Source organism: Euwallacea similis, chromosome 12 (assembly GCF_039881205.1).
Source record: "Euwallacea similis isolate ESF13 chromosome 12, ESF131.1, whole genome shotgun sequence".
NCBI classification, from domain to species: domain Eukaryota; kingdom Metazoa; phylum Arthropoda; class Insecta; order Coleoptera; family Curculionidae; genus Euwallacea; species Euwallacea similis.
In genome coordinates this window covers 1,389,675-1,406,250 of record NC_089620.1, presented here as the reverse complement: position 1 = coordinate 1,406,250, position 16,576 = coordinate 1,389,675, and the positions used below count along the sequence as shown (strand labels likewise).

General features: G+C 35.6%; 1 protein-coding gene across 1 annotated transcript in view; it reads right to left on the bottom strand.

The window, feature by feature from the left end:
* The window catches only part of LOC136412633 (lachesin-like), a 204,739-nt gene that overhangs the window by 13,203 nt on the left and 174,960 nt on the right, over positions 1 to 16,576 (bottom strand). The window contains exons 5-7 of the mRNA XM_066395764.1: positions 14,743 to 14,913; positions 9,581 to 9,709; positions 3,699 to 3,837 (exon numbers count right to left, since the gene is read on the bottom strand). Of these exons, the coding sequence (XP_066251861.1) occupies positions 3,699 to 3,837; positions 9,581 to 9,709; positions 14,743 to 14,913 (439 nt within the window). The remainder of the gene's footprint in view (positions 1 to 3,698; positions 3,838 to 9,580; positions 9,710 to 14,742; positions 14,914 to 16,576) is intronic.

Sequence of the window (16,576 nt, the reverse complement as noted above, 5' to 3'; positions counted from 1 at the left end):
GAACTTTTGGACCCGATGGCCCAAGTGGGCCTTGAGCTATGCTCAACTTAAGCTTCGGCTCACTTGAGCCCTCGCGTGACAAATGCGCTGCTGTCAAATTAGCTTCATTTGTTACAACAACGCTATTTTTATGGGAAGACTCAAGTGAGCTAATGCTTAATTTCAACACAGCTTAAGTCTCACTTACACAAGAGGCTATCGGTGTTTTATCAAAAAATAAGCATGTGGTTCCCCAACTTATCTTCTGCGACAATCCTTAAGGGAAAGAATTTGTAATATTCACTGGCCCAACAAGGCACCCTGTTGATCTGACAGGTTTCGAATTATAAACATATGTAAATCCTCCCTCATAAACCACAGACTGACTTTCACATGAAAATTAAGCCAAAGTTCACTATAGAGTCGACCCGTATTTGTTGAGCAGAATCATCATCCAGAACGAGATAGAGATAAACACTGGAGGGCGCGCACCTGCTGAATAATTATACGTAAGATAAATAGTTGGAGATGCTTAAGGAGATTATAACTTCAGCCTGGGTAATCCCTCAATAATTGTTAAATAATATAAGTTTGTCTAACCTCTACAAGGGCGAAAGTAGCTTCCGAGCTATTTGCTTTTGGTACGAGTCTGGAAGTTAGATTAAGTTTGAATTAAGTTGCCTACTTTAGAATGTGTTATTTGATTTACCGTAGCGGGTGTTTTGAGCGAAATTGACTCTAATATATGCAAATAAGGCTAGACGTGATCGTTTTACCATTACCTAATTAGTTTTGTTTTACTGGACCCCATAAATTGGAGCGCAAACAATCCCGCAACATTTCGTGGGTAATAAAACTTTGACCGAAAAATACAAAAATTCCCTAATGTAGTACTTATCATGAAATTACATTATTTTCGATGTTATGTATTTTTGTCCAATTTGTATAATACATTCAGGCCTTATTTTCTTTTAAGAACTCTGGGATATTACCCCCGTAAAAATTATCGATAATCATACGGTTGTTGGTCAGCTCAAGTTAGTTATTTCTATAGAGTTTCTGTTAAATTATTTATTAAGTCGGATTAAAAATGTTAACAAAAAGACCGCTCCATTTTAAAAATTTTCCAATACCTGTGAAGTATATTAATATGGGGCCAAACTTGTGTGACACCCTTTGCCTATGAACCAAAAATACATTTAAGGCCCTTTCATGCCCGAGGGCGTAGAAATCCCCAGAAATCCATTTATATTGACTTTTAATTATTTTAGTTCGGTGAAGTAAAGTGTTTAAATTTTCTGATGTGAGTGTAAATGCTGCGTTTTGCGCGTTTGGCGCAAAAACAACTATTTAGCATGACTAGGCGTTAAATATAGTTTTACGCCCTTAGCAAATAAAATTAATGTTCCGAGGGTCAACGAAAACGGTTCTTAAAATTGGAAGCAAGAAAAACAAATAATGTAATTTCGTGACACCCTTGGTCTCAAGGCAAAAATAAACTATCCAAAGCAAGGCTGTTAAATGCAATTTAACAAGTAACATTTGTGTCTGTATTTTATTGGGGGTTCTATTCTGCTATTAAAATTTTGAAATTTTACGTTAAGACTATAAATCGTCACTTGAATGTGAGAAATAGGTAACTCAAATTGTGTGGTTTTTTTAGTCATGTAGTTATTTACTCACTTCTCATATCTACAGGGTGTTTTTTAATGCATGATAAAAAATGAAATGGGTGAATCACAAGCTTATTTTAAGATAAAAACTTCGTATAAAGGCATGTCCTAAATTGCTTCCATTTTAATTTATAAAGTGTTGAAGTTTCAGATTTTTTTCGACTTTCATAAATTTCTCCGTTTTTCGTAAAGATAATTAACTTAAAATTGGTAATAACAATCATTTTAGCATTGCAAACAAACTGAAAAATATTTATTTGAAAACATTTTCGATTTAAAGCTTTTTTAGGTAGTTTATTCAAAGAAATAATTAAAAATTAAGTAAATCATGGAACAACAACATAAAAGTTTTCCGATCCAATAAATGTTCACAATTTCTTCCACTAACTTCAATACACTTTATAATACGTTTTTTAAAAGATTCATGAACACATAATAATGTTTGAGTACTAATTTTTCAAGTAGCTTGCCTAATCCTCTTTTTTATATTTTTTGGGGTTGTTGGAATATGTCTGTAAACTTTATCCTTCAAATATCTCCATAAAAAAAATCTAGAGATGTCAAGTTTGGCGATCTTGCCAGCCAGTTAATAGGACCACTGCGTCCAATCCTACGTTCTGAATAATCATGATCACGAATTTGTCGGGCACCCCTAAAGAAATACGCTGGGCAACCGTTGTGTTGAAACTACATGGAACGTCGCAATTCAAAGTTTAGCTCTCCAAGTAAAACGAGCAATTTTCGCCTTAAAAATCGTTGATATTTTTCCTCGTTCAAGATCCCATCAATAAAATATGGTCCAATTAAATTTATTTCTATGATTCCACACCACATGTTTAAAGACGATGAATGCTGATGCTCAACCTGCTTTATTCATTTTTAGGATTGTCTACAGACCAGTAATGTATATTGTGGCGATTAATTTGACCATGTAATGTCAATGTAATAGTAAATATAATAATAATAATAATAGTAAAAGTTTATTCGTCAGAGAACAAAACTAACATAGAAAAGTTTGAGTTATGAATTATTTGTCTTTGAGCCCATTGACGAAACAAAATACGATTTCGAAAATCTTCGCTGTGAAGTTCCTGATGTAGGAAAATACGATATGGTTTTAATTTATGACGATGTAAAATGCGAAAAACAGTGTTCTGCAGTACTCTGAATTTGATGAAATTTTTCGAATACTAATTTCTGGATTGTAAACAATAGCAGCCTGAATATTGATTTCATTGTCTTTACTAGTTACGGCGTTTTTAAGTTTTTTTTTGTTTATCAACATTCCCATTCTTTTCAAATTGCCTCACCAGTCTTTTGAATGTAAACATTGATGGCACAATCTTTTTTAGAAATCATTCAGTGTATATTGTTAATGTTCTTGAAATATCGCGACCACTTTCTCCATAAATAAGGATCACTTCAATTTTTTCTTGTAATGAAAAATGTGCCATTTTTTTTCAAACACTTCTTGGTTACAAACAATTCAAAAAACACCTCTCACCTGCTACAATGATTTGAATATTTTATTTATTTACTAACTCTTATCAATCAAATTTTATATTATCGGTTATTTTTTATTGAAACAATTTGTTCAAAAAAACTTTTAAGGCAATTTGTAAACTTATAAATTTTAATGAATAGAATTTCGAACATTTATTGGATTAGAAAACTTTTTTGTTGGTCCATGCTTGACTTAATGTTTGATTATTTCTTTGAATAAACTAGCTAAAAAGCTTTGAATCGAAAATTTTTTCAGACCAATGTTTTTCAGTTTTTAATAATGTATCAATTTTTGATAAAAAAAAGGGTTTCCATTAGAAAAAATGTAGATGACCTTGAAAAGGCCTTCTGACAGTTTTTTTAAGAAAAATAGTCAAAAGAAACGCTCCTTTATCCCAAACAAACTTTATTCGAACATTTTTTAAATTAAATTCTTGGTTTTCGAGAAAATCGCATATGGATGATAAATCGAACACCCTATATATTCCTCAAGTTATCTAGTTATTGCATTCAGATGACGAAATTTAAGTGCGTTTTTCTTACCCGTTCAAGAGCATCTCCCCTCTATTTTTGACCCAGTAGTTGATGGTGTTGGGGAAGGCTTCTACATAGCATTCTAGCTGGACGTCAGTATTCAGAGGGGCTCCTAGCAGTTGATTTGGCACTTTAATTACTGGAGCAACTGAAAATAATAATTTGTTATTCGCTGTGACTGTTATTCGGGTATAAATATAGGGATTTGAGGCGCTTCTTGGTCGATTAAAGTGGGCCAGGGAACGGATGCGGGAAGTCCTTTGCCGCCCGTGTTGGAGTAATCAACTAATTTTCATAATAACCAATCAATAACGATACTTTAAAGTCTGCTGAAAGTATTAAGTAAAAGTATTAAATGAGAGTTTTGTTAATCCAGAAATAGGCTAATTAAATTAAAATTATATACAGAGTGTCCCATTTAATATATTGAAGTTGCTTATACTTTTTTATACATTTGGTGCGCCTAGAATATTAAGTTGTCTAAGAGAAAATCTATCGTAGCTGGTTTTGGTTCATAGGAAGGTAATTTAATTTGTGCAAGAAAAAGCTATTCTTAAAATGGGCCAAATGCCAGAAACATTTTAACATAAATATTTGTTTCTTTTTTCCTTTCTGGACTTAAGTGCGATAGAAAACATATGGGGACTAATGAAAATTGAGGTCGAGCGAAAAGCGCCTCGTACTAAAATTCAATTAGCAGCAGCGGTTTTAGAATTATGGGAAGTAGTAACTGAAAAGTATGCACCCAATTTATTGTTGGGCATCCCCAATAGACTGCAGACGTGTTTGAGGATGAATGGCCAATGTATCAGCAGATAAAACAAGTTTGCGAACTTCATTGTATAATTACATTTTGTTGTAGGAAGGTAGACAGAGTGACATAAAACCTTTCGTACTTTTTGTTAAGTATAAATTAGTGCCAAAATACTGTATAAACTAACCAATTAACCTGAACTAACCAATTATCATTAAATTATATTTATTATATTTACTGAATCAATATCAATAACATTAAATACAAAAAAATTGTACATATATGAAAAATATATATGTGAGCTTTCATAAAGAAAGCCATATGGGATTACTTATCAACCTATTTAATGTAAATGCAAAAAACATGTTGTCCCATAATATTGTAACTTATCCTTGGACATGTGCGGAATGTCACAGGCACCTACTGGTGCCCCATTGTAAATTAGAAATGGACTAAACTTGTGTTAGTCAAAATAGATCACTCGTGGTAAAAGATAAAGGTCTGTTTATCATCTCGCCTAAAAACATATGGAGGTGCGAATAAGATGATTAAGGGATGTAAGCGTGGGAAGAATGTAAAAAGTATGGTGACAGGCTTTTGGAAGAAAAGCAGATGCACCTGGGGTGACTCTCACGCATCAAAAAGGGATTCATTCGATTCCCGATTCTGGAGAAATAAAGAAGTACCGCCTAAACTTGTGTTTTTGTTTCTCTACGAGTTAGGACATTTCTGACATATACATATATAAAAAAGGGGTTTCCGGCGGTGCATGTGTCGGTGCAGACCATCTCCGACATTGGAAAATGGCTGTGACCAATTATCTTTGCATCGATGGCCTTCTGTCGGTCCTTCTGCGGTACCTGGCAAAGATTTGTGGCTGTTGTGGATCGGTTCAAGCGTGAAAATATTTTCGTCGGTGAAGAGTACCTTCTCTAGTCGTTCACCGTTAATTTGGCGAGAATTTACCAGTTACTTCGCCTTCGTTGTTTCGTTGAAGAAATAAATGCGAGCGATTTTGTAATTCTGTAGTGTCAGAATTTTCTTTACAAAGTGTCGGACGTTATCTCGACTGATTCTGAGCGCCTTCGCCATTTTGCGAATTGAACGTTCAGGATTTTGACGAACCCGCGCGGTTGTTTTCTGGAGTCGCGGCGGTTGTTGGACGGCTGCTACGAGGACGATCTGCTGTTTTCCCGTCTCTTTGTAACGTTTTACCACGACGTGGAAAGCTCATTCCTTGAAACTAGTCGCGGAAACAATGTCGGCCGTTTTCTTTCCCCTCTTGTATAACTCTACTACAGTGACACGTTTATTTTACGAGGCACGACGCTAGAACAACTGAAACCAGGCACATAACTAATGTACATTACAGAATTAAATTATACGTAGAACTCAATAAAAACATAAAAAATAGCCGTACTTGACAATATAAACGCTAAAAACTTCTCAGAGCAAAAGTCCGAACACTTTTTTGTCACTTTGTATATTTAGTCCAGCTTATACAGGGTATTTCCGAAAATGTGAAAAGATTGTACTTATGCTTACCAGGTCTACCGGTATGAAGTGAGCGCTATTTAGTGAAAATAAAACACCAATTTTAACAAGGAAAGAAAAAGAAAATTGATTCAAAATATTGACCATTGTTTTCTACACATTTTGACCACCTTTCTAGCAATTTATGGATACCACGCCAATGAAATGTGCCTCTTTGGCATCAAATCAATTAGACACCCAATTTTCTACTTTTTCGTAGGAATCGAAGTACTGCTCAGCCAATGCGTGTTCCATCGATGAAAACAAATGGTAGTCCGAAGGAGCCAAGTCTGGCGAATACGGCGGATGGGGTAGCAACTCCCAGCCAAGTGTTTTGATGGTATCCTGAACCGGTGTTGCTTTGTGTGGAGGTGCGTTGTCACGGAGCAAAATTACCTTCCCGTGTCTTCTGGCCCATTCTGATCGTTTTTCGATCAACGCATTGTTTAAATTAATCAATTGTTGTCGGTAGCGAACAGTATTAACGGTTTCACCAGGTTTTAAAAGCTCGTGGTGCACCACACCTTTCTGATCCCACCAAACACACAGCATTGCCTTCTTGCCGAATCGATCAGGTTTTGCAGTCGATGTTGATGGTTGTCCCGGATCAACCCATGATTTTTTTCGTTTAGGATTTTGAAAATAAATCCATTTTTCATCTCCAGTAACAATTCGATGCAAAACTGATTTTCTTTCGTGCCTTTAAAGCAAAATTTCACTGGTGTTTTTTCGGTTCTCCATCTGTCTTTCATTCAATTCATGCGGCACCCATTTTCCACATTTTTGGATCTTTCCCATAGCTTTTAAACGATCAGAAATTGTTTGTTGTGCAACATTTAACATTTCTGCCATTTGTTTTTGACTTAAAGTGTCATCTTCATCCAATATTGATTGCAGTTCGGCGTCTTCAAACTTTTTTGGTGGTCTGCCACGTTCTACGTTTTGCATATCAAAATTGTTATTTCTGAATCGTTGAAACCATCTTTTGCATGTTGCTTCTGATAAAGCATAATCATCATATGCCTCGACAAGCATTCGATGCGACTCTGCAGCACTTTTTTTCAAATGAAAGCAAAAAATTAATGCTTTCCGCAAATCATCATTTTGTGATACAAAATTCGACATTTTTGGCACAATGAAATAATATAGTGTTATTTGTTCAAGGATTTGATTTGTACTAAATATGTTTGTCAGTTTGTATACCAACCAAGTAAACAAAAAAAAAAGGTTTGTTTACAACAAATGCCCTATATCGAGACATTTATATCCTGACGCTCATTTCATACCGGTATACCTGGTATAATTTCTTTTTCAAAAAATTGCCTTTACGGAAATATGGTTCTTCAAAATTTGATGGCGAAAATGATATTTTCTAAATGACTTTTCTCCCAGTTAATGAAATTTAATGAATTTTGGGTTACTCGTGTATCATACTCAGGTTAATGAAATAGGACCTAACAGTGCTTTCTACATCTTCAGGGAGGCAGAGAGGAGGCTACCCTCAACTTCTTTATCTCTAAACGTTTAAGGCCTTGGGTTTTTTTATTGTTATGTGGTTTATTAGATTTACGGCATACCTAAGAAGTAAAAGGTACTCTTGGTTGATGCCCGTAAACCGAATAATTTTTCAGAGAAACACCATTTTGTCAAAGGGCGTATTTTACAAAAGTAATGGAATTTTGCGCGTGTTTTTTCCTCTATTGCCTAGATGTCAAAGTAAACAACATCTTTGTGTTAAAATTGTTAAAAATAAACCTATCATTTTGAAATAAATTCATTAAATTTCATCAACTGAAAGAAAAATTATTTAGAATATAATATTTTTGCTATCAAATTTTGAAGAGCTGTCTTTCCGTAAGGGTAAGTTTTTGGAGAAGAATTTATAAGCATAAGTACAATCTTTTGACAAGAACTTTTCATTTCGGGACATTCCCCACATTTTTAGAAACACTCTTGTAAAGTGCTCAAAAAAATGTTAGACAATTAAAGAAAAAACGACAAAATTTATTCAAATTTATACAGGGTGGTATCCATCTAATGAGGATACAGGGTGGTATTCACCAAACTTTCACCCACATATTCTCCCTGTCAAAGCGTCATGACTTACCTAAATTCGGCTTAAGCGCAAAATTACATTTTTTGATAAACAGGGTGTCAAAAAATTACTTTGACTCCTCGCACAATGAAAACAGGTAACTTTTCTATTGGGTTGGCAATTAAATTCGTTCAGTTTTTTAGTTTGGAATAAAACATATTTTTTTTATATGCAAAACAAATTTTAATCAATTATATATTGACCATCTTTATTGATAACCTCTTGCCATCTCTCTACCAACTTCATTATGCCGCGTTCATAGAATGACTGTGGCTTATCGGCAAAAAAACGATCAAGGTGGTTTTTAACTGCATCTTCATCTTTGAAGGTTTTTCCTTTCATTGAATTCTGCAGCGACCGAAATAAATGAAAATCGGAAGGAGCAAGGTCCGGTGAATAAGGAGGATGAGCCAAAACGTCCCAGCCAAACTCGAGTAATTTGTTCCGCGTGGTCAAAGATGTGTGAGGCCTAGCGTTGTCATGATGGAAGACAACACCCTTGCGATTTGCCAATTCTGGCCGCTTTGTGCGAACAGCTTCTTTCAATTTCGTTAATTGGGAACAGTATAGGGTTGAATCTATTGTTTTTCCAGATGGTAGTAACTCGTAATAAATAATGCCCTTAAAGTCCCACCATACGGAGAGCATTATTTTCTTCGGATGCAATCCCACTTTCGAGGTCGTTTGTGGTGGCTGGCTGCTGTGTCCCCATGATCTTTTGCGCTTAACATTTTCGTAAATGATCCACTTTTCATCACCTGTCACCATTTGTTTCAAAAATGGATCGCTTTCTTGGCGCTTCCGCAACGAATCGCAAATGGATATTCGGGTGATCAAGTTAGCCTCGGTTAATTGATGCGGTACCCAAACATTGAGTCGAGAAACGTATCCTAACTGATGCAAGTGTTTTTCTACGCTTGTATGAGATATATTCAATTTTGTGGCAATCTCTCTTACCGATTGGGATGGATCACTGTCGACTATAGCTTTTACGTCACTTGAGTTAATCTCAGTTGGACGACCGGAACGAGATGCATCGTCGATATCAAAATCTCCAGAACGGAATTTGGCAAACCACTTTTGACATATACGTTCTGTTAAGGCACCATTTCCATACACACGGCATATCTTTTTATGAACATCGGCGGCTCGTTTGCCTTTTTTAAAATAATAAAACAAAATGTGACGAAAATGCACGTTACTTCTTTCCATGTTCACCGCTACACTATATGTACGATACTTATGATAGCCAAACCAAAGTTCGTAGAAAATATAAGAGAAATTTGATTTTGCATGTGTTTATTTGATTTGCTTGATAGCATTCAGAAAAAAAAAGCAAATCAGCATGAAACTTATACGGAAAGAAAACCGAACGAATTTAATTGCCAACCCAATATAAGGCAGGTTGCGCTGAATCGCTTTATTCTTCTATTCGCTTGCGCGCTATGCTTACTTGTACCCATGTTCCTTGAACACCCTGTATAATATTATTCCTAACAGCTTACTTACAATTCACATTGAGAGCTATCCTTTTACTGACAGCTGGAGGTACATCGTTGCTGGCAATACAGAGGTAAGCACCCATCTGCCTCCTCTCTAATCTCCAAAAGTGTAAACTCGTTCCATTATACGTGTCTTCTGCAATAAATCAACAGCTTTGAATACTTATTCATACACTCTTAACGCGAAAATTATATCTTTAACCAGAAGAGTTTTATGTCGACAAGAGGTACAGACAGACGTATTGTACAGTTTAACACAGCCGAAAAACGGAGGGAATTACGTAGTACTAACCATCACATGCAGCTGAATTACGACCATGGTAACCACCGACAAAAAGGATTCCAGACAGTTGGCGATGGCTCTACAATATTAAGCCATATTAATTATTGTGTTCTGTTGGTCGTAGCTCGAACAATTCTAAATCGATAATTTAATTTGCGCCACTATTTCCATGTCAGATTAATTGTTCCGTTGTAACAGATACATGTTTCTGTTCCATAAACAGTTCTATTCGCGTATTAAATGGCTAAATACGTTCCTACGGGTTAAAATCCCATTTGGAAAACATCAGTTTAGTTGGAACGTGATATTTAATATGCCACTTCCATCCACAGTGTTAATACGCTTCTTTAATATATATCTTCATTTTTGGCATTAAGAGCCTTCAATTTCGACCAAGGGGCAAATCTGGATTGGACTGGAGTAAGTGGAGTAACTTCTAAATTGAAAAGTTTATATTTTTATTGTTTTTTTTTCTTACTAATTTTAGTATTTTTTATCATAATAACAATCCCTACCTCTATTAAGGCGTTCGCTACGCTCACGAGTTGTTATTCCCCGAATATTAGTAGACGTCATTAATACTTTCCTTCGTTAAATATTTGATTCACGCCTGAATTTTTGACATGCTACTATGAAACACCCTGAAGATCGTTTGAGGGTACGTCATACGGCTTGCGTTAAAGAAGCGATAAATCGCGCATTCTCTTAAGGTTCCAACATGGAAATGGAATTAATTTCACCCCAATATATGCGTACAGTGTGTCCCAGAATAGATGTAACAAGAGGACAAATAGACCAAAAATATTTGAATTTTTCAATAATGTTTAGGGGTCGAGTCCTGCTTGTAAAACTATAGTATACAAAACATGAATTGATTTCGTGTTATACAGGGTGTTTTATAAACAAATTTCCAAAAATAATCACCAATAAGGTGCCCTTATTTTTCAAGATACGAAAAAATGCGACTAAAAAAAGCTGTTTAAAATGCAATCTTACATCTACGCACTAAATTTCAGGAATATAAAAGTATTTAAAAAAAAAAAAATTATTTTTAATCATACAACAAACACCGCTCAAACATTATAAAATAAATAATTTGAGAAATATGTCTCTACTGCATTTTTAACATGCAGGTTGCTCTTGTCACTCCACAAAAGCAGTTAATCAGTGGTTGAATTTAAACTTTGGAGAATATTGGATTACCCGGAGTGGACCAATTAAGGGGCCGCCGAGATCCCCAGACCTTTCAACATTTGACTTCTTTTTATGGGGTCGACTTAAAATACGTGGTTTATGTTGAACCACTTCCTAACGATGCAGTAATATTGCAACAAAAAATTACAAATGCTATGAACTCTTTGAACGTTGGACCATATTCAAAACAGTTTTAAGGAATTTAGAGGAAAGATCGAAAGATGTGCGGATGTGTGTGGCGGTGACATTGAATAAGTTATTATTACAAAATGGTAAACCTGTTGCTGATCGGGGCAAGTTTGCGTTTTGCTTGCTGTCTCACCCCAAACACAAGGGGGGCACAGTTGATTGGCAGTGCCGAGGTGAACTGTATCTCTTTCGTTTCGATCTTATTGTTATTCGAAGGACCACAGCTTATTTGACGCTGAACCAATGTAGAACAAAACACACTTGATAACAAAACACTTATTTTTTATTTTACTGACTGTCCAACACTATTGCACGGGTGAGAAAGGTCATAACGAAGTGTAAAATTAGGGTAAACTAGAAAACCCCAAGCGACCACCGATTATCAAGAACCTTTGACGATCGGGAGTTTTTTGGGACAGGGCAAATGTTATGTTTTAATTGAGAGCCGTATTGAGGTCCTACTGAGGCTGTAGGAGTATAAAAAGAAAGTTGGAGAGGTGTTGAAGAGGCGTTGCGTGTTGTGAGAAAGACTATATGAGACTGTTTTAGACCAACTCAAAAACTTAATTTTCCCACCGAATATGAACCTTATCTTATCCATATATATTTTTACCACTTCATAGTCATACCAATTAGTGTGAATTATTAGTGCAGGGGAAAGGATTGCTTATCAATACGGTGCCATGAAGGTGTGAGAAAAATGATGGGTGAGAAGAGTTATGAGCGTGGGAAGAGTGTGGAATGTGTATGCATTTTGATAATGTAAACACTGCCCTTAAGGGTGATTAAGAAGGGTTTACGTTGGCAAAGAAAGAAATTTATTATTAGGTGAAGATGTTGGGTATTTTCCCAACAGTTGCTAACTAGTTTGTTTATAAATTTGATATTTATTATTTGTTATAATGTTTATGTGGTGTTTGTTGTACAACTCAAAGAAAATGTATTTTTCGAAAAATACTTTTATGTTCCCGAAATTTATTACGGAGATGTAAGATTGCATTCTGAACAACTTTTTTTAGTCGAATTTTTTCATATCTCGACAAATAAAGACACTTTGTTGGTGATAATTTTTACAAATTTGTTTGTAAAACACCCTGTATAACACGGAATCAACTCATTTTTGGTATACTATAGTTTTATAAGCAGGACTCGACCCCCAAACACCATTCAAGAATTCAAAAATTTGTGGTCCATTCGTCCTCTTGTTACATTTATCCTGGAACACACTGTGTATCAATTATTTGTAAATCATGATTCATACGAACTATATTAAAATATTAATAAGAGGTTTATGAACTGTTTGAAATCATAAATTGGAGTTTATATTCAGCATATTATATCCATTATTAATCATAATTGTTACTGGCAGTATATTTGGCAAATAAATAATTAGTCAGCGGTCCTAACTCTCTGACCAACAGTAAATGCCAATTTTAGGTCAAATCATTAGGTAATGGACGGTATAAATAATGGAAAGATACTTATTGAAATATTAATGAATGTTAATGTTGTTTCGGTATGTGAAATTTTTCATTCCATGGAATTTGAAATATTTATGTGCACTGAAACTGGAAATGCGGACGATATAAGGCGATATCACTGTTACAATATCTTTTAAAGCTATGACCTTAATACTGGAGGATTTTAGTGACCTTAAAGTTTTTTAGGCAAACTATCAAGTCTCTTGTCGGGAATAAGTCACTTTCGACCTCACGAGAATTGGTCTAAATGTAAAGAACCCCGCTGTACATACATTTTAATTTCAATAGAAGGTTCCAGGTCTGTGTGTTGCAAATAATTATTCTTCGTATAAAAAGTGGTATTTATAGCTTTTTACTTTAATAGGTTGAGAGAAAAACGTGCGATAAACCGTTAATGGAGGAGAGAGTTTCCACGTTAAAAAGATTCGTAGCGTACGAGTTGAAAAGAACCTGAGAACAGATACATTTAATACTTGTTCTGGATACAAACGAAGCGTATACAATTCGCCAGAGTTTAATTAAATTTCGTAGATCTAGTTGGAATTTTTCTATTGCTGCTCCCATCCAAAACAAAAGGAAACGCCGACAATGTACACGGTTCTAATGGAAGAAAATGGGATTTTTAATTAAATACATCTCTGGCTTAGTTTTTCTCGTAGTGCCATGCCGGAAATGTGAATTGCCCATTTAAGAGCTTTTCATCTTGAGAAAGGGCAATAAAAAATTGTTTCGGGATATAAAGCACAAATAAACGCTCGTCGCAAAATTAACCAGAAGTTTTAATTCTGAATTTTCCCTGTAAGATGGCAAATTGGTGTTTCTCTAAACTGGTAATTTAGTAGATGCAGGACAAAAACTCGTAACTTAATAATAAATTTGAACCGAAACAGCGTGAAATGCACAGCGGTTATGTTATACCTAGCCCACGTGGAATTTATACCTCAATTTAATAATGCTCACATGAAGTTTATTTTTCATCTCTACCATGTTTTGAAACGGTCTCTACCGTTTAATTAAAAATAACATATCCTTATAATAACATCAACTTTGAGTTGTAAGTTTTAATTCAATTTGGCTTTAAGTCCTTGAAATCACTGAGGCAGCTGATTTTCGAGCAACAACCTGAATGTCTTTTTGTTTGAAACGGTCCTTAAAACCCATTTTCGGTAACAGTCTAACGCAACTGACCAAATTTCCATGTTAGCAACTCCTTTTCGCAATCTCATGTAGATTTATATCCCTGGATTTGCGATAGTGGACCTAAAAACGTTCTACAATTTTATCCCTGGATGTTAACGACCAGAATTCTTTTTCCGATAGCCGATGGCCGCCCGTTTAAGGTCGTCCAGACTAAGAGAAAGGGACATATTTTATAAATTAGAGTGATTTGGTCTCCAGAGAAAAAATGGTGGAAAATTGCTCTTTGGAAACTAATGATTTTGACGCCCCTTATTGGACAGCATTATATTTGGGGTTTTCCTTGCAGAAATATTGCATAATTTGTATCGTGTTTAAACATATTAGTGCATTTGCAACAAAAAGTCGTCTTAAAATCGACGAAAAACTTACCAGAGCCGTATTTAGGAAAAAAAAGTTGACGAGCGTTCTTGACAAACGAAATGTCATATGACGCCAAGTTGTCATGTTGAAGCTTATGAAAAGCTGCAATGAAAAAGTGGTCTTAGCTTCAATTTATCTCTTGTCGCAACTCGGGAAAAATTTTTTTTCAAAAATCGGAAATTTGTTTTTTTTTTCCAAATCACTGAAAAATGAAATTAATTTTGCAAATCCGTAGGAGGGTGAAACTCCCTCAACGCGAAACTTTTCTTTCATTTAACCACGTTTGTACCTGTTACTATGTAAAACTGTCACATCTAATCAAAGCGCATCCCCAATTAATAGCCATCGCCCAGACACTCCTCCAACACATAAAAATCCGCAAATTATAGCTATAAATAGCACTGGTGGCGTGTATACAGGGGCAATCACATTTACAAATTAGCAAAAGCGACACGCTATTACCTTTAGTTAATTCTCTTGAGCTCTTCCTAAGTATAATCGATTGGCCATCCTCTCGTTTCCACACTATTCTGGGGGTGGGATGGCCGGTGGCTTTGCACCAAAGGGTGGCATTGTCACCCTCTGAGACCGACACGTCCCCACTTGTGTCGTTGTTTATGATATCCGGTGGCACTGCAACAGAAAGAGAGAGGAATGTTTGACGTTTCAAGTACCATTACCTCTAGAGTGGCGTAATGTTTGGGTTACATCTCTAGTGGCAAGAAGTTTACGCATTAATTTTGTTAAGGGGTGGGTCGGTCAGTTGTGCCTCGGGCTATTTCGAGGTTTTGGAAGATTAAGGCTTTTTTATCAATTTCTAGTTTTCTTGGAGATGTATAAGTGTTGTATAAAAACTACATCGGTATAAAAACTATCCAGTGACTTAAGCCTTATAAAGTATGCTGGAATGCTATCGTAGCGAAGACTATACTATATGTTGTGAAGGTGTTTTACGATCCCATATAGTACATAATATTTTCTCTATTGAATATGTTTCTTCCCTAATGATGGGATTAACTTTCTTCCTCCTAATGCGCTTGCGCGGTGCCTAACAAACTGGCTGCGCTAAGGGAGTTTCACAACTTACTATAAATCATTTTTCATTTTCCTAAATTGAATAATGAACTTCATCAAATACTATGTACGTAAACAAACAACTATTCTTCAATATCGCCAGGCACCACTAATTATTATTCAATCTTTGTTCAACCGCAAACATCAAATCAATCAAAACAGCTTCGGCGTATAATTAAACCATCAAAATCTGAACGACTTAAGTTAATAGATTTTGGAACGGCTGTTGCGCCGAAATAATGGCCCATGTTAATTAATTAAGTTAAAATATTAAATTATAGAAAATTGGTGGTTTCAAAGACCCGCACTTCAGTTCCTCGGATTGGCCTCTATCGATTTTGAAGATATAATGGGCATGCTGTAAAAGGAGTGACCATAAAAATAAATCAGCCACGAGGCATTGCAGCGTCAGAGACATGTTTTGGGTAAATTCATCTGTTAATCTGAAGTTTTTTTAATGATCATCCATCCCTTGTGATTAAATTCGATAAGAATAAGATATAATTTTTAGATTTCATCAAGACTATGGCAAACATAGCGTGTACAGGCCTAATTTTATTACGTAACGAGTGCAAAGACGTATTGTTGCGACTAGCGGCTACTTTGGAAGCGCCGGACTACTTTGCCATCTTCTGAGTGTGAGCAAAACTGTGACAGAAACAAGTTTTTCGTTGATTATTATTGTGAAAAATGTCATAGTTATAATTAAAAAAATTACTTGATGGAACGGTTTTTGTAGGAAAATTCTCCCTCATATTCCTGGCTCTTCTTCATAGTTGAAGAATAGCTCATAGTCAAAAGGTGCCCGTCACATCAAGCATTGGCGCAGGATTCAAGTTCAACGTGCCAACTTTATAATTCTCTTTTAAAATTCGAATTGAATGATGACAATTTCCGTCTCCGCAGCGAGGCTCGAAAACTGAAAATAGGCAAATCATTAGAGGCGATTTCGGCTAACGAGTGGTATACGTTTAGTACCCTAAATTGGCATGTTTATCCTCATTTAACCCCACGCGTGGAACGATGAAAGAACATACCAATTTGACAATCGCCGGCCGAAATCGCTGCAGGAGATTCTGCATCTGGCAGGAGTAATCTATGCCTTCATCCTCAAATCTCATGCTCCTCATCAAGCATCGCTCATATCGACATACGCAAGCTATTTTAACAGCATTTCCGTGCCCACTTATTATCCGGATTTCCTTTTCCCTCAAAACCTACA